Source organism: Chinchilla lanigera, unplaced genomic scaffold (assembly GCF_000276665.1).
Source record: "Chinchilla lanigera isolate Chin_1 unplaced genomic scaffold, ChiLan1.0 scaffold00066, whole genome shotgun sequence".
NCBI classification, from domain to species: Eukaryota; Metazoa; Chordata; class Mammalia; order Rodentia; family Chinchillidae; genus Chinchilla; species Chinchilla lanigera.
The window spans coordinates 4,675,041-4,698,978 of NW_004955467.1; the positions used below are offsets into that span (position 1 = coordinate 4,675,041).

Genomic DNA, 23,938 nt, shown 5'->3' on the forward strand with positions numbered 1-23,938 from the left:
CTATCCATAACTTGCTCCTGAAATCAAAAGGCCTCCATATATTAGGAAGCAATAGGTACATACAATTTTCAGTTAAATAAAATTTTATTTTATTTTGTGTATTTTTTGTCTTTTTGAGACAGGGTTTCACTACGGGATTCAGGCTGGCCTTGAACTCACAATGATCCTCCTATCTCAGCCTCCCTGGTGCTGGGATCTCAGGCATGCGCAACCACTCCCGGCTAAATAAAATGTTAAATCCTGACGTCCTTATAGGAGGTAGTAATGGAGAACATGGGTATCATGACTAAAGATTATAGAGCTGTGAAGAATTTCTGGAGGGACAGTGTGGTACCGGCAACGTCCAGGAGAGGGCGCGCCTGGATAGCCGGTAGGCGGGTTCTGACTCCGCAGCCTCCTTGTTTCAAGCATGAAATACACTTTTGAGTGTGACCTTATCTAAGGAGGCTACAGTCGGCGCTTCTCTGACTCAGCGCACCCCACCGCCGAAGGCTGTTTTGTTTTCTCAAAGAGTCATCTTCCCAGAAACTAATGAATAACGAGTACAAGTATTTCTGCAAGCTGGGTGGCTTTATACTTCCCTCCTTACTAATCGGTATACGGCCCGCTAATGAACCCCCTTCTGCCCTTGGAGCCTCCTGTAGCCCCCTGCCCTGCCTCGCTCAGTGCAGCTGCTGTTCCCGCCTGTCCTAGGGTTAGTCTTGTCTGGGGAGGAGGGGCTGCAGCAGGAGCTGTGCGGCCAAGTCAGGGATCAAGGAGCTGTTTTTTCCTTCCTGTGGCCTTAACTTGGGGACTACGAGCATCCGCAATGCCTGAAATCAGACCACTGTCTTTGACAGTGTGTGGAACTTAGAGTTTCCTTCCCTTTGTAATTCGGGGCATACCAGGGCTGTGTGCACTTGTTTTTCTCTTTGCAGTGGCATGGCTAGTAGATGTAGAGCACGTTTATCTTTCTAAAGATGGGTGGAGGTGAACCCACCACAGAGTTTAAAGAGCTGGGCACCGCTGGGTGAACCGGGTCAGTGTAAGGTAAAAGGAGTTGTGTGGCTGGAAAGTGCATGACTCCCTAAAGCCATGCCGATTCAAACGCATCTCTCTCTCTCTCTCTCTCTCACACACACACACACACACACACACACACACACACACACACACACACGGCTTTCCAAATCACACACTACCCCAGCAGCCTACAATCAACGTGCCGATTCTGTCCTGCAAGACGAAGCCTAAGTTCTGTACACTGCCAAGAAAGGCAGTTCACCAGCCTGCCAAGTCTGTCCTTTCCTGCCTCTTTTCCTGGCAATTGCCTGCCATCTGCGAATTCCTCTGCTGGCCGGCCGTTTGACTTCCCAGGAAGGCCCGAGTCCTAGCTCACTGAGAGCCCTCTGTGACTCACAGGAATACGCCCATCCACACGCCCCAGGTGCTATTCGGAGCCTGCTAGAGAATGGACACACCCGTGTCTGCCCTGAGGAGGGCACAAGCGAGCCTGAGCTCCACCCCCATTCTTTTCCCTGGACCGTTGGCCCTGACCGGGTCGTGGATGTCTGAGGAAGGGCCTCCCTTTTATTGTGGTAAAATACAAGTCACTGTACAGACATCACCTCTGCCTCCTCTGCCTAGTTCCAGAACATTTTCATCACTTCAAAAAGAGCTCTTACCTATAAAGTAGTCACTGTCCACTCCCCTTCCTCTGGACCCTGGCAATCTCTAATGTGTTTTAGGTCTTGATAAATCTGCCTGCTCTGGGTATTTTATTTAAATGGAATCTGACAATATGTGGCCTTCTGTGTCTGGCTTCTTGTGCTCAGCATAATGTTTTCAGGTTTCACTCATGTGGCTGCAGTTATTAATATTCCATTCCCTTTTATGGCCAAATAATATTCAGTTATATGACCGCATCATGTTTTATCTATAATGCACTGGTTGATGGACACCGAGCTGGTTCCAACTTATGACTATTACATGGTGCCCCATGAGTGTTCATGGACAACGTTTTGTTTTAACACTCACTTTCAACTCTTTGCGGATGTATAGCTCGGAATGGAGTTGCTGGCTCAGGGGGTAAATCTTGTTTTATTTTACAGAGGAAGTGTTGAATGGTTTTACTCAGAGCTGCACCATTTTATAATCTTACCAACAGTGTATAAGAATTTTAATTTCTCTGCATCTTCATCAACACTGACTATTTTCCATATCTTTTATGAAAGTCATCTTAATGCAATGAAATGGCGTTTCATTGTGGCTTTAACTTTTATTTCCTTAATGACTGATGTGGAGAAACTTCTGTGTACTAGTTGGGAATTTATACCTCCCAGAAGTGTCTATCACGTCTTTCTCACTTGGAAAAGATACCACTTGGGTTCATTTTAGCCCTGGTAAGCCAACTAGATTGTGGTCTCCTTGAGGTAGGAACCATCCTTTGCTCAACATGAAGAGCACCCTCTGAGACATTGTGGAAGACCTTTCTCTTACACAGACATTTTGCAGTTCCAGAAAAGAGTGATTGCATGCATTTTCTCACTGGTCTCACACAATCTCATCAAGTCAGAGCGGTAGAGATGTCTTATTCTAGCTTGGCTGCCTCCTTCTTAGACAAGCCCTCTAGTATCTTCTTAACCTAAAGTGACTCTTTAACAACAAGGATGCTCAGGCATTGATCAGTCAGGATATATGTATTCTCCTGGGCCAGCGGGGCTGCAGTGCCAATGCCACTCTACCCTTCCCGTGGGCTCCTGTCATACCTTAGCACCCTGAGGTTGACAACTTTGCCAATTCAAATTGTGTGAAGTGTAAATATTCTGATAGAAATGTTAATAACATTTCTCTTACACACAGCATTAGAAATAAAGTGAGTCAACTCTTCCTCCTCCCCCTGCAATACAAAAAAGTCATCAATAGTCCCATGACTTCAAAGCTGCTGAGCCAGCTGAGTGAACTGTAAGCTGAGTTCATACCACTGTGGTTTGTTGGGAGAACTTTATTGGGAAACTGAAATACCTACCATCCATTCAGAACATAAAACTGCTACTTTATCATTGACTCCTACCATAATTTACAGCCTTCTTTTTCCTTTTTAAAGAATCCCCTAAGAGTCAGCACAACCTGCACTAAGTGATTCCACTAGTGCTAAGAAAACATGCTCCCAAATTATGTAGAGTTTATTTAGTATAAAACGTGAAGAAGGCCAAATCACCACCAGACAGACAGTGACTTGAGGAGAGAACTATCTGTAAATTTTAGGTATAATGCTGAGAAAGTGAAACAAGAAATATAATCATTACAGCTATTTGTCTACTGTGAAAAAAACCTCTTTTTCCTTGTGTTTATTTCCTTAGGAAGTCTGGCTGGAAGGACACAGCTTTGACATTATGCAAAGTCTTTGGAACTGTTGTCATTGTATAAAATTTAGTTGCCCTATACCTGTCTTCTGACACTTGTGAGTTCTGTGTGCATTGCAATCAGCCGTGTCTACCTCAAAGGTGAGCTCATGCACTCTCTGAGTCAGGAATGAGCTGGCGGATCTGTGGCCCCAAAGAAACACAACACAGCACGCAGGCCCCCCTGCTGCACGGAAAATGAATGCTGTGCCCCTCGGATTAACAGGGTCTTACTCGCACCCGCCGATGGTCTGTCCATTCTCAGCGCTCACTTTGGGACATCCTGAACCTACACATGGGCTCGTGTGAGTTCTCAGACCTGACTGGGAAAGCTCTGCTTCAAGCTGGGTCTCAGGCCTGGGGCCCAGGCAGGAGTTTGGGCCTGGCCCATCCATACCTTCACGGCAGCATGTACAGGCAGAGAGGCACTGAGCGGGCCGAGGCCCTGCTTCCCTGGGTCTGACTGGTGGCTGGACTGGGAGGCTGAGTCATTCTTGTCATTTTCTGAGCCAGAAGAAAGATCCTGAAATCCAAATTTTAGCATTGTTAGGATATAGGAATGAAACCTGTGGACACAGAGATGCTAAAGTAGAGCACTATACATAGCTTTGACCCCGTATCCCAGCTTCTCATCCATGTAAGCACACAGCAGTCTCCTCTTTCCAGGAGGGTAACACCAAATTTGTCACCCGATTGAGGATACTTTTGATGCAGATAGGGGCATTCTTTTTATTTTATGGTACTGAGAGCTGAGCTGCATCCCTAGCTTCTTTTTATTTTTTTTTATTTTTGAGACAAGATCTTGCTAAACTGCTAAGTTGTCTAGGGTGGCCTTGAACTCAGGAGCCTCCTGTCTCAGCTTCCCAAATAGCTGGGATTATGGGCATACACCACACAACTTTTATTCTTAATGATTCTGAATGGTATTCGACTGGCCTGTTCTGGGACATGTCACCCATAGAAGGGTTTTTCTTGTCTGTGACAAGGTACACCTGCTGGACTTAATGAGACTGACAAAGAAATAGGGAAGAATGGATGTAGGACTTTTAGAAAAAAATGGAATAATAAGCAAAGTGGAGGAAAAACATGTTAGTAATTGGAGGGATAGTGTATATGTGTGTGTGCACATGTGTGTTTATGGATACATGTCTGTGTAGGTGTATTTATATGTGTATATGTATGAATATATACCTGACTGTGTATATATGTATGTATGTGCCTGATTATATATATGCACATTTGTATATGTGGATGTCTGTATGTGTTGGGTATACATGGATGTGTGCATATATGCCCATGTGTGTCTGTGCATATATACACATGTTTTCCTGTGTATATACACATGTTGGCATTTGGCACGTGTGTATGTATAAGAGTAAGTATGATGTTCTAAGAGCATATTTTTGCATGTTTGTGTGTATGTATATGTGCATCATGTATGTTTATAAATATTTACCTTTGTGCACAGATATATATGTCCATGTCTCCATGTATATGTCGATATATGTGTGGATAAATGTATATGTATGTACGAGCAAGTATGAGCACATGTCTGAATATCGGTATGTGTGTGTGCATGCATGCACAAGTAAATACATTTGTATGTGTATGTGTGTGTGTGTTGGCTATATGTGTATGTGTATATTATGTACAGGTGTGTGTGTGTTTTTGTATGTGTGTGTAAGGCCATGTAAACCTTTATAAGTGGGATATTTCTGCCTGTTGAAGACTCCAAAAAAGGAATAATGATCTTCCCTTCTTCTCCCACATTCCTATGCTGTGAGTCTGACACCCAGGGGCAGGGGCTGCTCAGGATCTCCCCCTGGAGTTCGGGACTGAGATTCTCAGCTTTTCTCTGAGCCCCGGAACCTGTCACAAGCCTGTGGGATTCTTTTCTGCCACAATCTCAGTGTCCTCATCTGTCAAACTCAGCTGCAGGGTGAAAGGACATAAAATGATTTTTGCATTTTTCCCAGCATTGTTTGGTGTTTGCTCTCTCCTTCCCTTCTCATAGCATTAAGCAGAAAGGAACTCCTTGTCTCTTTAAACCATATTAAAGTCAGAAGCTGAAGAATTTACTGTCAGAATAATACGTGCAAATGGTCTGATCGACTGTTTGATGTTATCAAAGGGGCTGGCTGCAAAGACCAGCTGCGGCATTCAGTGAAAGGAAGAATGCTTTGATTTTAAACTCTTGCACAATAAATGCCTCTTATGTCTCCCCTTTCCCTCCCAGTCCACATCTCTTTCTTGGCAGCTTTAAGTTTGTTCTGATAAAGTGAAGGTAGGAATAACAATGACCAGTGCCTACCCTGGTTTCGGGAAACGGGGCTCTGGCTAATGAGTGTTGTAATTACCCCAATATCTGTATGGTGTTTTCCAGTGTGTGTGTGTGGGGGGATTAAATATAGCCTGGGCATCCTTAATCCAAAATTCCAAAATCAGAGATGCTCTAATAGCTGAAACTTTTTGAGGCTATGCAAATGATGCCACAAGTATAAAATTCTATACAATGAAACTTTTATATGTATACAATTATCAAAAATATTCTATAAAATTACCTTCAGGCTATGTGTGTAAAGTATATAAGATGTAGATGAATTTTGTGCTTAGACTTGGGTCCCATTCCCAAAGTACTTCACGATGTATATATGCAAATATTCTATAAGTTGAGAAAAATTCCAAATCAGAAACACTTCTGGTCCAAGCATTTTGGAGAAGGACCACTCAGCAGTAAACTCTTCTAAAAAGGAAGGAGATAGTCTGGGGGTCCTCTCAGAGTTGGTACCCGGTAGAAACAGGGCCGGAAGCATTTCCACACTTTGTGTCCACTGTAGTAGATTTCCCATCCGCTCATATAAGGCTGCGTCCTCCACAACATCTTTCAGGGGCCTCATGAATACCTTCCTGCTAAGCTGAGGAGAATCTCACCAAGTCTGTTTGGAGCTCCTGGAGGTGGATTCTCCAGCTATTGCTGTCATTATGCTGTGACCCCACAGATCACATTGTCACTCAGCCTCAGGGAGCTTTAGCCTCTCCTTTGTCAGAATGGACATGGGTGACACTGGCCTGGAGGGGACTGTGGTATCAAATGAGAAGGTTCTTGAAAGTGCTGCCCTCCCTCTGGCCCAGAGCGAGTGTCATGACAGCTGCTATTGGAGTTCATTATAAATCATTGTTCTTTATAAATGTGCTGTAGGAGTATTTTCAGTATGTGTTCCAGTTTACATTCAATATGTGATACAAGTGAACATTTAAATAGACATTGAAGGTTTGTGCATGTGTCCAGAAAGAGGAGGCAGCTCTGCTTGGATGAGCGGTGGCCATTGATTTTGTAGTGGGGTGGTAGTCACACCCCTGGTATGGGCTGGACATCTGCTCTGTACAGTCAGTACTTCCTTTTCCCTATTACCTGAAAACCTTAGAACGACTCCTCAGTGGGGAAAACTGTGGACTTTGAAATCAGTCCTTCAACATGTTGAGCCAGGACATTGGTGGTGAATTAACCAATCTCATGGAGCCTCAGTTACCCCATCCATAACAATGGACATAAAAGGCATCTGCTTGGCAGAGTAGATACTCAAAAGATAAATCAAATGGCATAGTTCTGAGAGTTCTCTTTCTGTGTTTTCTGGAGGTTTTTGTTGTGACACACAGATTCCCTGGCTGAACAGAGGAAGAAAAGACATTAAGCTGATGTGTCATCAAGAGACAGCCCTGCTCTCAGCTTGCATGGAGAAGGAGACAGAAGGGTCACAAGTTTAGTTCAAGTCCAGCTTGGGTAACTTAGTCTGCTTCAAAAGTACAAGAGAAAGAAGGCTGGAGGTGTAGCTCAGCATGAAGGCCCTGGGTTCAATCCCTAGTACAGAAAAAAGAAACAAAAACAGAGGACAGAGAGAGAGAAGAGAGAGAGAGAGAGAGAGAGAGAGAGAGAGAGAGAGAGAGAGAGAGAGAGAGAGAGAGAGAGAGATAACAAATGCCGAGGTTTTTGAGCAAAACCAGCTATAGCAGTGTTAATCTTAAGACAATAAAGATGACAAAGCTGAGAGGTTTTCATACCTGGATTGTTCCCAGAGAGCCTGCCACAGAGGCCTCGCTGGCTTTAGCATCTGGGGGAGACCCCACTGAGCTGTGGGGGTCTTCGCTCCGTGTCTGATCTGGGGAAAGCCCATCGCTGCTGCTGTCCTCTTCAAAGGCAAACGCATCCTCTGACTTGGGGAAACTCACCTGAGTGCCTGGGGAAGTAAAGCCAGAGACCTGCATCAGTGGTTTAGGGGGATGGAAGGGCTGTTTTACAGGCGCCACTATGCGTAATCCTTGGGAGGAGCACACATTTCTCTCCCCAGATTTATTCTAAGTACAGGCAGGAGGGAATATATACTTTAAATTATTAGGTTCCCCACATGAAAACTTGTGTTCAGGAGGGTGCTCTGTTTGGCAGAGAAAAGTGAGTGATATATTGAAGGCTGATCAGCATTTGTGACACGTTATTGTGAGGCACTTGCATTTTCTGCCCATTTTCTAGAGGAACCCACATCTTTTTGAAACCAAATTGGTCAGGTAAAGGAGAGAGAGGGCAAAGCGGATGAGGGTGCACAGACGACAGAGGAAATGACCGTCATCCCCTCAGGTTTGTAGATGATAGACAGAACTGCGATGACAGCATGTCATTTACATCATCTTCAAACATAAAGCAGGACACACAGCACAGAATGTTTAGCTTGGTAATAAGGATAAGCCCAGCCAGCCTCTAAGTTTAAATTCCTAAATGTCAGAACTAGCAAATGTCACTGTAGTGTCCCAAAGAGCCATTCAACAAAAGCCTGTTTATACGAGCTATAAATGTGTCTCAGAAACTTCACACTGATTCTTATTTTTTATTATTTAGATTTTATTCATATTCCTTGTAAGTTTATTTCTGCTTTGCTAGTCCTTAACGGCTCCCGATCAGACTCCTCCTCAATTCCCTGCATAGTCTTTCTAGGGTGGCAGATAATTGTCATGGGGACAGAGGTGATGGGACGGTTGTGACATCCTTATGTGTCCTTTACATTTTGTATTTCCAACTTTCCTCTGCTTTAGTGTCCAGCTGCACAGCACATACTGTGCTGAAGCCACACAGCTCTCCCGATCCGATTCCAAGCACTACTCTTTAGAAGGAATTTAAGTATTATCAGGAAGTTTTCCAGCCCGGCATTCGACAATCATGCTCACAAGGACTTTTGACTCTTTGCTTGGTGCAGATAAGGGAAAGGAGCTCTCACCATGGTGACTGGAAAGTCAACGAGGAGCTGGAAGTAATGGAACAAATGTAGCACTGGGCCTGTCATCGCTGCCACTGCTGGCATCTGTCATGGACCCTCATGCAAACATCCGAGGGGCCAATCAGGAAAGAGGTAGGTGAAGACAGGGCAAATGGAAACACAGTTATTGGTCCCATGGACAGCCCGCTAACCTGGGGGGGCTTGGACACCAGGCTTTGGCTCCACACGTCCTTTAGAAAAGTCATGATTGCTTTGCTATGATTATAAAACTAATTATGCTTGTCATAAACATTCATATTGCACAAAAAGCTTAATGTATATAATACACCTTCTGTTAATGTGTTGTCTCTTCTCGATTTAACTCAATGTGTATAGCAGGACATACATACTCACATTTAAAAAGCATTCCACACAGGAAGTGTGATTCAGGGCATGAACTGTGGGCTTAGCTCAGTGGTAGAGTGTATGTCTGAAGCCCTGGGTTTAATTGCTAGCACCACAAAAAGGAAAGAAAAGAAGAGAAGAAAAGGAGAAGAAAGGAAAAGAAAGGAAAGGACTACTTTTTTTTCATTCTGTCATACTTCTTGAAGATATTTCCACACGAGAACAGAGATCTTCCCCATTTATAAAGAATGCTTGACCAGTATTCCACTGTACTAAAAGGAGCTTAATATTTTCAATTTGTCATTGAATGTTTTTCAACTGTAAAAAAAATCTAAAATAATAGATGAGTATACAGAATAGAAACATCTATTTATACAAAACTTGAAATAAATAAATATTAACACTTTCTCACAATTGTACCTGAAATCTATTCATATGAGAACAAGGAGATTTCATTGGATACTTGACAAATGCTAACATTTTCTTTGAGATAGGGGTCTCTCCCTCTTTTGCACTCTGTTCCTTTTTCATTTCCTAGCTAAATCTAGGCTCTGAAAACAGCCTCTACATGTCATTTTTGTGTAATGTGAATGACTGTATGCAGTATTTTCCTTTTGAAGATCATTTGCCTGAAATTGCCTAGGGAAGGTCCTTCAAATTGCTTCCATAAATATATGTCTATTGTCAACTCAATCCAGAAATCCCTTTACCTTAGAGACTATTTTTTCCTTTATAGTTTAAATCCCTATTTGTTTGTGGGATTAAAGACTTTGCCCCTTAAAAGGTTGGCATGTATGATGGAGGGTCGGGAAGGCAGGGGGTACATGGGTGGGCATTAAGCACCTCACTGAGATCTACTTAGCCTCTGAGCTTAACACCGAATGAGCTAACACTGTTCACAGTTGCAGAGAATCCCATACGAGATCCTGTGAGCCCTTCCAGGCAGCTGGTCTTCTCTGCCCAACAGGATACTGCCTGAGAGCATCGCTGTCTTGTATCCCTTCCCATTTCCTTCCATGTAAGTGGGGCGAGACTTGAATGTGTGGTCTGACACTGCCTTTGAAGGACTGTCACCCAACTCCAGCAACACGTTACATTTCAAATGTGTACAAACTTGGGGAATAAATCAAGTTGCAAATTTGTTCTGTATTCTAACACGTGGGTAGAAATATTCAACAGAAAGGAGAGGGAATGATTTCTCCTCTAATTTCTGGACAACCGTACTTTAATTGTGTTAAGGGAGAGGGAGCAAATGACACAAATAACAGGTGGCCTAGTAGTGGCCTTAAAAACAAAGATAGTCAACTTTTGTAGGACCCAGGAGTAGTTTAGGAAGTTAGAGAAGAAGCAAGTTCTCTCATCTCCGTTTTGTAGACCAGGACAACGGTAAGGTCCATTCTTATCAGGTCCATTCTGTAGGAATTGAACTGAGACTGAATTCTCAGCCATGAGAGGCTCTGAATTTAAAGCCACCCTGCAGAGGGAGGTGACAAAACAGGGACCTCTCTGCCTGCCTTCAGGTGGAGTTACCTGTTGCTATGGAAACACTGGTCAACCTACTTGGTTGATTGGAGCCACGGAGGGCAGGAGAAGCAGAGAGAGTGACCTACATCAGCACACATCATGTGCTCAGGACATCTCTATAATGCCACAAAATCTTTTCCTTGAGTTTTTGGGATTCGAGGGACAGAATGTGAGCGTGTGATGGTAAGAAGCAAAAAAGGCATTTTGTAGGATTGGGGTGGGCTGGGTGAGGAAGAAATTCTCCCACCCAGGGGAGAGAATTATGCAAAGAACCAATCCCTGGAGAGATGTGACCCCAAAGAGTCCACTTTATCAAGTGACGTCAACAATTCAGAGCCACTCCCGGCTTAAATCAATGCAGTAAGGAGGGCGTGAGTATGTACAACCAAAGATAAGGTAGTGTTCTACACCCAGTGCACGAACAAGATGAGCGTCAAGGCCCCAGGGTTGCTTAGGCTGTCCCCCAACATGGGTCTGGATAGACCCTGCTCCTTCTGGGTTAGGAGTGTGTGGATGGGCCTCTGCCAGGGCAGAAAAGGAGGGAAAGGGCAGGGGGCCCACAATAGCACACATCATTCAGGTCCTGTTGATAACAAGAACTGCAATGGTGGCAGAGCCCCTGATGATTGATGTAGTTTTTCAGGATGGTCCATAAAGACTTTCAGACACACCTGGCTTTTCTCCCCTTTGGTTCTACCATGTCAGTGATAGCATGACTGCTGGCAACTTATTTAACCCCTCAGAACCTCAGTTTCCCCATTCATAAAATGGAAATACTAATACTAATACTAGCAACTGCTGCTCAGGGTTTCAAATATAAAATACACGAAGTTTTGAGCCAAGGCCTTGGTGAGTATGTGTTCAATCATTTCTAGCTGCTATTATTTTTGTTTTTGTTTCTGTTAGGAGCATCTGTTGGTCTCAAGTTTAACATTATCAAAAATAAAAAGACCACCCGGGATGCAGTTTATTCTGTGGTCAGCTTTGCAAAGGTCAGCAGGACTCCAGAGTCAGAAAAACTAGTTTGTCTTGAGATGTTCATTCTGGGAAAACAAAGACCAGATTGAGCTTCCCCAAAGTAGCAGGAGTGTGGTTGGAAATATGGCTACATTATTCCCTCTCTTTCCTGGTTCAAGCCAGGCTCAAGAGGAGAGGGACAAAGGTCACCTTATCTGACATCCTCTGGAACAAGCAAGTCTATCACTGGTGTTGTGACCCTGAGCCTCTGCTCCAATCTCTCACAGTGCAGGGCTGGCTGGGAGCAGCTGGAGAGCAGAGTGCTGGATATCGTCCCTGCAGTTGCCGCTGTGATGACGAGGACCTGCTTTGGGAAGCCCTGACTTCATCATCCAGCTATGCCTGCAGGGCTGGCTCTGGGCACTGGCTGGGGGGAATCTTGGGCTGGCGACTCTGAGCTTTCTCCTTCTCCTGCTTGGAAATGATTAGTTGAATGAGTCAATTGCACTTTGCTCTGCAAAAAGTTTAAACTTCCAAGATTCAGGTGAGATAATTGCACCCCGGTTACCTTTCTGCTTGGACCCATACTAGGGGCTGGAAAGTGTGAAGTGGAAGGTGAAACTACACCTCCTTGCTTATCTGCTTCCAAGTTAGCCCAGGGCACAACATGAGAGCTATTTTAAGGTATGGACAGACCACCCTGAGATCCTTTGGAAAGGGACTGGAACAGGTCCCTTTTCTTTCCTGAGAGAGAATGCCAGGCATGTGAAATTAGGTCTATATGTGGCTTTTCCTTAGAAATACCTTAACAGACCTAGCACTCCTCCCAAAGTTGGAACTTCCTGCTCATGTGATGGAAATGCATGTTAGTAGGCATTTGGATGAACAAGGACTTCTTTCTCTCAGATCACTGGCACTTGAGGTATTTGCCGTGAGTTTTTTGACTTAACCCTAAGACTTCCCAAGTCAAGAAAACAGAAGACCAGAGTAAATATTTATTCCACCTCAGCTCTTGAGGTTACATCTCTAGGAGCAAACGATAAGGATCCTTAGCCCTGCCTCTCTTTTTCAGAGGACAGTACTTAGCCCTTCCCAGTTCCTCAGGTGTCCAGAGACTTCTCCCTAGTTCTAGTTCCTCTGTGTGCGTGCTCTGCCCTCCTCCCAGGGATGCCGAAATTATATCAACAAGACCAAAGCCTTTTGCTTCACCAGAGGACACGAGCAGAGTCAAGGCTGCCTTCTGCTCTGCGCTCACCCTTTCCTCCCGAGACTCCCACATGCCCAAAGCTACTGGCTCCTGGATTTTCCAATCTCATGCCTATCTCCCAGAACTTCTCTTCAGAAAGGTACCTGGCACATCTGCCTTGGTGTGCTTCCTACCCCCAAGGATCACTAGTACTCTGGAAGTGATTTCTCATTGTGAAATGATGGATTTTGTCCCTGAGAAGTTGTACTAAGGCAAACTTTCTCATTTTTGTGCCAAAGCAAGATATCCTACCATCCAGCTTAGAGCCATGGTTATTATATGTCTGCCTTTAAAATGAATGATCAGCGTCAAGACTTCCAGAGCGTCTGCACACTGACTGGATCCTTAGTAAACAGGAGGCTCCGGTGCAAAGTTGAAGCCTGGGAGATGCAGATGATCACAGATTAATGTCCAGTCTTTAGAAACATGAGTGATAGCTGTAAATGGGTGGCCTCTTTATGGCTTGGGGTCTGACCTGTTGCCTTCTTTATTAAAAGGTTATAGTGATGAAAAGAGCTAATTTATCTTCAATAAAGGAGATATATGTTTTAAATAATCATTGGTAAAATGTGTTTAAAAGTAGTTAAAAACCTGACTCACATAGGAGAACTGGCCCAGGGCAAGGCCAAGACGAGAACAGGCTAGGAGGAGGTCCTGGTCCGCTGGAGCTAAAGACCAGGATCTGTCTACTGTTTGAAGAGTTGGGATACCCAACCGGGTTCTGTTTCATTCAAGGAGAAGTCAGGCATTTGGAACATACAAAGATTCCTACGCACTATAGGATGTTCATGTCAAGTGAAGAAAATATTCTAATAACAAGGTAGAAGAAACCACCAGTGGTGCCACAACTCACAAATATTTCTGTAATAGTGACCCACTCATAGCTGAACAAGGCCCTGCTGAACTCTAGGACATAGTCTCTGTTCTCATGCATTATCACTTGCATATACCATGTTGGTTGGATGTGAGGGAATCTGGCTGTGACATCTGTCACCCCCTTGATCACCAGGGTTGATTCGGCTGATCTGGCTGGCTAAGCGGGTGTCTCCTTCCTCCCTCAATACTCCACGTGCATCTCTCCTGAAGCTGCACACTCGGTCGAAGAGGACGACCATCCCCGATAGAGGAGGACTGTTCCTTGGTCAAGGGTATAAGAGTAGCTGCGCTCTCCTGCTAGAACCTCCAAATACACTCTCAAGGTGCATGTAACATGTTGGTTGTAGTCAGTGTTCTGGCCTGACCACTGGTTTTCTAGAAAAGGGAGCAGGCAATCAATTGGGTGTGTACTCTGAGACGTGCTCTCTAGGAAGCCCCAGTCACAAATTCCTGCAGAGTATGTATCCCTGCTGTGATGGTCTGTTTCCTCCAGTTGGAGCCTATAAAACTCTACCAATTCAGACAAGAAGCTTACAGGTTGGAACCAAGACTCACAGCTGGCACCCTAACAGGAACATTTGGTGCAGAACAATTTGGAGAGAAAAGACCTGGTGTGGTCAAATTGACATTAAAGGCAGTGACACGGAAATGAGAAGAAAAATATCAGGGGTGTGGGATTTCTTTTAAAAATGTCCTTACTTGTGTCAAGAGACATTCTAGATTATTCTATCTTTGGGTTGGGAAATTGTTGGTCTTGAATGAAGTTTGGAAGGAAGAGGATGATGACTGAGTGGTCCTCTCAGAGCTTGGCAAGAACACAAAAGCACAGCTGCAGGGACAGCTGGAAAATGTAAACACAACTGGGCCGGCACGTGGATGGAGGAGGGAGGATACACAGAGGCCTAACCACAAGCCCAAGTCCCCACCCTCTGTGGAGGGGTGATGATCACAAGAAGTGGCAGGTGCATTTCTGAGTGGGCTGGGTCATCTTTGCCGCGGGCAGGTTATTCCAACTGCTGCCTCCCAGCAAATCCCTCTGCCTATGTAACCTTTTAAAGTATGTGTTTGCTTGCCTGTGAAACTCACATGCGCATTGAAAAGATCACTGTGAAAGGGGTGAATGCATGCATTGAGAAATAGATAGTGAATAACTCACGACTGGTGTCCACTACTGGATATTTCTTAGATTAAGCCAATTTATATCCTCCACTTCCTTCTCTGGCCCTTTGATTTATTCTACACATATTCTCAGCCTCTATCTTAAATAGTACTGCATGAAAGGGTCGCATTTAAGAATCTTCTTTTCTTAGATATCTTCCAGTTTTCCCCATGTGCACTCTTCCATGGGGTGCTCAGGAATTCTTTGTATCCTGCACTACTTCAATTTACAATGATTATCAACTTTATTATAACATGATTTACTTGTTTATTATGTTTTTGTTTATTGTCTGTGTGTCCCTGACTAGAATGTTAATGCTGTTAGAGGAGCTCTTTGTATGTTTTATTCACTGATAACACCCAAAAACTTAAAACTGGGTCAGGCATAAGGAAGAAACTCAACAAATATTAGGTGAAAAAAATAAATGAATGAAAAGGCAGTGTTGTCTCAATGACCACATACACCGAAGATTCCCAACTCGGCAACTGTAGGAAAGCCTCCCTCCTGAGCTTTGCTTCCATAGAATTCAGGGTCTGCTTAATTTAATCCTATGGACCCCTTGAATTCAACAGTTCAAAATGAGAATGTGTCATCTTTCCACAAATCTGGACTACATATCTTGAAAAGTGACGGTGTCATTTGCCCAGTTGCCTGAAAGGAAAACCTGGATGTCACTTTGTCAAAACTGGATACTTAAGATAGTTATACAGCAACTTTCTCTTAGTTCATTAAAAGGAAAGATTTGTGCTAATAATGTATAGATAAGATACCATGCTTGTACCTTCTACTCTGAACAGCTACTAGGAAGACAGCAATAGGCAACGTATCGACTCTTATAACTGTCCTACTAACCTGTTTTGAAACTCAGTTTCATTGTTTGCTTATCTTTGTTTCTCTCTAAAATAAAAGTAAAACAAAACACTGGTATATTTTATCAGCGTATCCCCTAATCATGCAAAATTATCTCTTTCTCTCAGGTTCTTTCCTTTCCATACTCACAGCCAAGACTCTGTTGCACATCTCATCAGCTCTCATCAAGAAGCCTAGCAGCCCCTCCCTGGAGCTCTCTGACTCTGTGCTGCCTCTTGGGAGTCCACTCCTCACTGCAGCCAGAGAGAATATTCTACATGTGCCATCCCTCGCCCTACACACACAGACGCACGCACACACACACACACACACACACACACAGAGGGAGAGGGGGGAGAAGTGGGGGGGGAGAGAGAGAGAGAGAAAGAGAGAGAGAGAGCCCTCTGGCTCTGTCCAGAAAACCCTTCTCATGCCACTCCACAGCTTCATTATTATTCTTTAAACTTGTGTTTATCCTTGTTGGGGAATTAGAAAAATGCTTATATTTATTCCCCTAAGTGATGAGAGCTTATCTGAAGTTGGAGCCTCTCTCTGTTTTGAAGATACAATTTAAGCTGCTTTTATCTCCAAACTAGCATTAGCCTCTCTTTATTGCTTCTCTTAACCCTCTCCTTTCGGGGCTCAACTAACAAGTCACTTCTTCCCGGATGCCCTGGATGGCACACACGTGCAAGTCCACCTGGGGCTTTTATCTACTCCCTGAGTAAAAACCATCATAAACAGCAAGAGTTTTCTTTTCCTGGTGTCTCTTCTCTTGCTAACATGCAAGTTCCTTGAGGTCATAATGAGAAGTAATTAAAAAATGTGTCTTTAGTGTCTAGCCAACCCTTTACATAAGTTATTTAACTGAAGACCCTAGGAAAAAAAGGCCCAAGGAAGATAGCCATTATTAGAACTGGAATTTTACAGATGGGGCAATTGAGGCACAGTGAGAAGAATTGAGTTTTCTATGGTCATTATTCACAAAGTTCAGGTTCAAAAATCAGGTGGATGTATTTCTAAGTTCTGGCTGGAGCCTGGGGTGCAGCTCAGGGGCACAGCACTTGCATAGCATGCAGGAGACCTGGGTTCCCCAGTGCTAAAGAAACAGACAAAAATAAATAACAAAAAATTTCCCAATTTTCCTGCCTTCAGGCAGCATCACATCCTGTGCATGAATTTTTCTTAAATGTCCTTTGCTTGCTCTCCACATCCATCCACAGGGCCCCTGCTTATACCATCTGCCTCCTCCCCTTAAAGGGTGGATACTTTTTAGCCATTCCTGCCCCTTCTATTCTTTGCCTGGCACTTGCAGCCAGATTCCTTATTCTTGACCTTCAGCTCTCCTTGTGCAAATTCTGCTCAACAACCTGGACTGCATGCAAAATTGAATTAAGAAAAGATACAAAATCGATACAATTTATAAATAAAGTCATGAATTTCTCCCTTGTGAAAATCATCTAGGAAGACTTCTAGGTAGCATAAGGAAAAGAAAGGGCAGAAGAAAGAGAACATACAAATATTCAGAATTAGAACCAAAAAATTAAATCTACCCCAGATTTAGGGACACTGAGAACCATTGGAAGCCAATACTGCGTACTACTTGAGGCCAATTAACCTTGAAATTTAGGAAGAGAAGAACTCCTAAAATAAGTAAAGTGTGTTAATTAACTTAGGGTGAAAATTTGAACACACAAATAACTATGAACAAAACCAAGAAAGAAGGTCAAAGAAGTACTCCTCAGTAAGCAATGGGCCCCTGCAGTGTTACTAAGCAAAGTTTTGCAGCAATGGGTCATTGAAGTCATACTGAAATGTTTCCAGCACATGAACAAATACAAAAAGGTAGCTTTAAATTATTTTGTGAAACATGTATGGACAGATTTTCCTTGAATTATGATGGTTCAGCTTATGACTTTTTCTTTACAATGAGGCAAAAGCATCAGGCATGCAGAAAAACTACTTCAAATTTTGAATTTTGATTCTTTTGCAAGCTAGTGACACACGGTATGATAGTTTCTTGTGGGGTGGACAGCAACAGCAAGCCACCCCTCAGTGAGCCGCAGGGCCGTGAGGGAAAGGACAACATTATACAGTGCAGTGCAGTACAGTGCAGGGTTGCTGAGCTAAGATATTTGCCAGGCTAGGTCTAAGAAATGCATTTTCAACTTAAGCGTATTTTCAGCTTAGGATGGGTTTATTGAAGCATGACCCTACCACAAGGGAAGGAGAATCAATGTAACTTGCCATTTAAACCTGAGAAATGTAAGAACATAGACTGGAATTATTTATGACGATTGTGACAGGACTAGCTGTATATCGAAATTTATGCTGCTACTTCTGCAATATAGAGGAGAAACGGCTGCTCAGCAGGGTAACGTCTGAGCCCTACGTTCTATTCTCACGATGGAATTTGAGCAGAAGCACTGTGTTCATTCTCAGGCCGAGGCTGTTTAAATAAGACCGTGGGGTGCTCTCATCTTTGTTTGCTCCTTCACTGGCTCTATTCAGAGGATTGCAAGGTTCTAGGGCAGGCAGGTGATGAGCCATGGGCCCAGGGCATATTTTTGTAAATAAAGTTTTATTGGAACACAGCCATGCCCATTTGTTTGTTCATTGCTATGGTTACTTCCACTGTACAGTGGCAGAGCTGAGCAGCTGTGAGAGACAGAACCTAGACCATTTACTATCTGGTCCTTTAAGAAAAAGTGCCACCATGCTGCAGGGTACAGTGGACAGTAGGAGCCTACTATGGAGGACTTGTCATAGACGAAAACCCTGAACTGTGTAGGGGCAAGAAATAAACTTCTTCTATTAAGATGCTAAAGTTTTGTGGTTTGTTTCGCAGCTAGTGTTATTTCAACTAATAACAGAACAGATGCAAAAATCCCAAATAAAGAAATAGCAATTCCTAAAAAAACCATAAAATATTATTCCCAGAAAATTGAGGATGATTAGGCAGCAACACCATGTGACTAGACTGATAAAGAAAATCCATGCCATCAACTTTTCACACAATTTGGAAGCACTTTAAAAACTCAGCATCCATCTTGTAAATTACTTTTAGTAGAACAGGAATAGAAAAGTTGCTCTTGAGAGTACCTATCTAATGCCAAAGCGAATGTCATAGAGGCAATGACTACAGATATACCCATGTAACAGGGAAAATGAAAATATACTATCATCAATGTAACATAGCACTGTGACAAAACATGAAACTGACACAACATATGGCACCACTTTTGAAGCACTGCCAACATACCAGTAGCAATCATATTCTACTATGTAATTCACCCATAATTATTAATTATATTATCAAGATACCATTTATTGTACCTACACAGACTATATGTGCTTTATATAACATACACATAATTTTATTTATAAGCATTTTTATCTGCTATATTTTGTATGTAATAAGATATATTATTTGTTTCATATAACATAGTATATTATATATGAACTTTATATAATTCTTATACTTCATAAATAAATGTGTGATCTATTTATAAATAAAATGATATAATTTATGAGTAAAACACATGAACATTATATATAATCCATATACTCTACAGACTTTAAACATGACACGATATCTTACTATAATGATGCTGTTTTTCAACTATCAGCCAGTGCAACAAGGCAGAAAAAATATTAAGCAGGAAATAAGTTTCTATTTTTTATCATTGTGTGCCTAAGCAATTTAAGATAAACTAAGAAATTATTGAAGCCAGGTGTGGTGGCTCACACCTGTAATCCCAGCACTTGGGAGGTTGAGGCAGGAGGATCACTGAGTTTGAGGCCAGCCTGGGCTACACAGTGAGTTCAAGGCCAGCCTGATGTGCATAGTGAGACCCTGTTTCATAAAGACTGAAAGAAACTGTTGAAACTATGAAATAAATCTTCAAAGATGCCCAGTTGTATAGTAAATGTATAAAACTAATACATTTCTCATAGTTCAACAATAATCCATGTGACTTTACTTAAAACAACAACAAACTTTGCTAAAGGAAATAAAAGAAGACTTGAATAAGCAGAGAGGGACACCATGTCTGCCTTGGAAGACTCAGTATCTTTTAAAGATATGAATTCACCATAAATTAACTTATAAATTCATTACAGTACTAAACAAAATTCTAACAGGACTGAAGTTGGCATATGAATAACTGATGATAATTTTCATTTAAAATTCATTTCTGAGAGTAGCCAAGAAACACTAGGAAAATTAGACCAATGTGAAAAAATTTTTGAAGATAGATATTAATAAAATAGTGAAATATATTTAAAAATTGAAGAAAAAATAAAATTGGACTTGTCTTTTAAAGCAATTACATAATCTCAGTTGTAGTCAGGATTTAAATGTAAAGATAAAATATGTCTATGAATTGTTAAAAGATAATCTAGGTGGAAAATCTCTATATTCTAATATATTCTTGAGCTAGGAAATATTTTAATGAAAAAATTCAAAAGCAAAAGTAAGAAGATGAATAGCCTATTTATACAGAAATTTAAAACTATTAAATCACTTATGCACAGAATCAAAAGGCAAAGGACAAATTGGTAAGAGGATGGGTGATGCGCGTGACAGATGGAAGATTTCGCCCCTCTGTAAAAATAGCATTTACAAAGCAGTGATGAGGAACACGCCCAGCAGAAGACAGAGAAAAAGCCGCAAATTGTCTGTGAAATGTAACCACATGAAGAAATATAATCTCATGATAAACCAAAGTAAGCAAATTTAGAAAGCTTTTTCACCTATCATATAAAAATAAACTGCAAATTTATAAACATGGAAGACGATGCTTCAAGAGATGCCCGATGGAGACTTTCTCCTGCCTGGCATTGTATCAGAGCAATGATGGGAAGACAGTGCACTGTTGTGCACCCTAGGCTCAGTTCAAAGGCACAAGCTACTCCCATGGAGGGAATGTAAGGAAAAGAGAGGGTCACAACGGGGTTCTAGTGGGGTAAGGAAAGGTGAGTGACGTTGCACTACCGCACTGGGTATTTTCATATTCCAGGTTCTTGGGGCAAATTTTCCATGGCTTCTAAATGGATGAGTGAGAACAAGATTTTACAGTGTAGATAACCTTGATACATTTCATAATAAGCTTTGTTTTGGATAAAATGCCCTTATACACAGGTTTTGACAATGTGCCAAAGCATTTAAAAACATATTGCTAAATAATATGTATCAGTATTCTCAGAGCCGTTTGTGGGCCTAAGAGGGTGAAAGTCAGTTATAAGGATGTCCAGCTCCCTTTTCTCCCTTCTATTACCATTGCCCCCGGTTCCACCCAAAACTCTCCACAAATGAATGCAGCACCTGCAGACTATTTGGGTTCTTTTGGTGTCAGGTGTTCAAAAGACTCTACAAAATGACTTTACGCAGTTTATGACAAAATTAATGTTTATGTCTCTTCCCTGAGTTTTTGTTCTTTGACCTCACAGAGCACATGAAAGTTATTAAGAGTGTTCACATGCATTGTGCAGTACCAGCCCCCTCCCAAGAGCCTGGGTAGGGCAGGTATTGTCACCTCCATCTCAGCCAGGCCAGGTGGCTCGGGAGAGCCCCAGCACACAGTGGCCAGGAGTCCAGTTGTGGTTTCCCTTCTTTAGAAAAGGAATCTGAAGGGTGCTGTGCCTGTGACTTCTAAGAGGTGGGAATGTGTAGAGGAGATGCCCTGAGGATCATGTCTAGCTAGGTTCTCAAACCTGCCTGAGAAGTGCAAAATTGGCCTGTGCTGACTTGACCTCTCACTGCACCTGGATGACTTTCTTCCTCATCCGTAGGCCCTTTAGGGAATAAGGGACACACTGAGAGAGTGACCCAGGCCGCAGCTCCTGTCCAGAGGCCCTCACCCTTATTATAGTACTTAGCATTATGGAGTTCCAACTACCCTTGGGTCTCACATGCACCAGAGCCAGGCATTCCATGTATTCTACCTTTTATGGCTTCTTTCACAGCAGAATCTACAGGGAGGATGTTCTTTTCCACCAGTTCCAGAGGCCCTGGTCGGAGAGCAATCTTTTCATTGAGATCGTCAGCAAGGCGGGCTCTTTTCAGCTTCATCTGAGCAGTTGGAATGGACCTCTCCGTGGTGGAGGCTGAATGGTTGAAATGAAAAGGATCAGTTTTAGAGTTTGATGTCTTTGTTCGGTTTTCTTTTTGGCTTGTGGCTGTAAAACACTGTGTCACATCATGCCCTAACATCCTATTAATTTTTCAATGGAATCATCATCACTTCCCAAGGATTAACACCAAAGACTAGATACTTCCAAATAAAGGCAAATAGAGAGGCACAAAGAAAAGTTGGAGAAACTTGTTTTGTGAGGATTTGTGAAAAAAAAAAAAAAATGCATTTGGAGATTTTGCAAGCAGGCATTCCATGGGGTCCACATTACTTGCCTAACCCGATGCTGCGGGATTTGGATGCTGAACGGTCCAGGCTGAGCTGGCAGGAAATAGTCTATGGTTAGAATGGATAGTAGTAGTGTGACTTTTTAAGGGTTTTACTTATCAGCATTGATAAGTAAAACCCTTTAGACTTATCAATGCTGTGATGCTGACTAGGAGTCAAATGTTCAGGTTGTTTATAAAAGAAAAAAATCATTTAAAACTGTCATTTAATTGAACAGAGGATTTTTAAGGACTAAGTTTATCCAACAAGTGTTTCTAATCACTTGAAGGGTGAGAAAGATTATATACAGAGCCCTACACCCACCCTTATATGGCTGACACCAAACTGCCTCTTTAGTGTAGGCCCTAACCCATTTCTGTGGAAGAACTTGGGGAAGAATCCAACTAACTTTTGCTACAATGGAAAAATGTAAGCTAAGATCCTATAACCGTTTGTAGCTTTGTTTTCAACTTTGTGAGTTTAGCAAATGATCTATATTCAGAGACAAACCTCCCAGCGCTGTTACTCTATCATTGAGCTATGGCCTCAGCCCCATGTCTAGTGGCTGATCTAGAATTCTACACACGGGAGAAGTCTGGGGATGGCTAATCAATTGCAACAAGTTGGATGCGAAGAGGTCGTTGCAAGGGCTCCTTGCTAGACTCTCCACCTCAGGGTTTTCTTGTCCATTCTGCACACCAGCCCAGCACTAATCTTCAAAAGGTCCCTTCATTTTGTATCACCCCTACAAGATGGTCCACCCTATCTAAGCTTGAGGCAAACTGGTCACCCTCTATCATGACAGGTGCGTTTCCATACCAAACACACCACCCCAATGAGCCTGATCTCGTCCTTTCTGCCTCCCCAGCCTGCTGTCTTACTGAGCGCACCTTTGTACCTTTGTAGCTTTACTTCCTTACTCTATTCCCCACCATGAACACACAGCTCAAAGCCTTTTTTAGGACACAGCACAAAGCCTTCCTAATTTTTTCTGGTCTCACAGATCCCTGGCTTGTTTGACTGCCTCTAACAGTTCTAAGCATGGGCACTTTATCTTATTGTGCCACTTATAAATTTAGGCAATAAATTGCTAGAGGGTGGGAGTTATTTTACATCTAGCATGTCTGTGGGGCTAATCCCCCATTTCTGTTGGGCAGAAGAGAGGATCACATAAAACCAGAAACAGCTTGATATTTTAATGAGAGACTGTAGTGATATAAGAAATAACCTTTTTTGATGGTATGAAGATTGAACCAGGGCTCTGAATATGCCAGGCAAGTGCTCTGCCACTGAGCCACATTCCCAGCCTTAGAAATAACATTTCATGTGCTTTTTCTGATTATAGCATTACTACTTACTCATTATCATAAGTATGAAATATGCCAAAGAACTATGTAGAAGAACAGGAAAGCCTCAGGAAATGCCCCACTTATAGTCAATACTTTTAATACTTGGCATCCTTCTTAGTTATGGTATTTATTATTAGGTCTACATTTTTTTCTTCCTAGAATCTGTCTATAAATGTGTCTTATCTTTATATATATATTTCTTCCCAGAATTTGACTATAAATATAATTTTCTCTGCTCTTTTCACTAAACATCTCATAAGCCTTTTCTTATTAAGTCGCCATTCTTTGAAACCCTTGCTTGTAGCAGCTATGTGGTATTCAATTGCACGATGATCCACAATTTATTCAGCTAATCTCTTGCTGTTGGACATTTCACCATTTTCAGTGTTTCATTTTCTAAAGTAATTCCATGATAAACATAATTGTACATAAATCTTTGCATGTATGATTATTTTTTTTAAATAAAATATGAGAAATCACAACACAAGCTAAAGGGTGGATACATTTTTTAGAAGTTTGATGCACATTGCCAAAGAGCACTCTAGA

At 42.4% G+C, this 23,938-nt stretch overlaps 1 protein-coding gene across 1 annotated transcript in view; it reads right to left on the reverse strand.

Moving 5' to 3' along the window:
• Myocd (myocardin) overlaps positions 1 to 23,938 on the reverse strand; it is a 90,374-nt gene that overhangs the window by 21,976 nt on the left and 44,460 nt on the right. The window contains exons 5-7 of the mRNA XM_005399343.2: positions 21,589 to 21,750; positions 7,443 to 7,618; positions 3,781 to 3,906 (exon numbers count right to left, since the gene is read on the reverse strand). Coding sequence (XP_005399400.1) covers positions 3,781 to 3,906; positions 7,443 to 7,618; positions 21,589 to 21,750 — 464 coding nt within the window. The remainder of the gene's footprint in view (positions 1 to 3,780; positions 3,907 to 7,442; positions 7,619 to 21,588; positions 21,751 to 23,938) is intronic.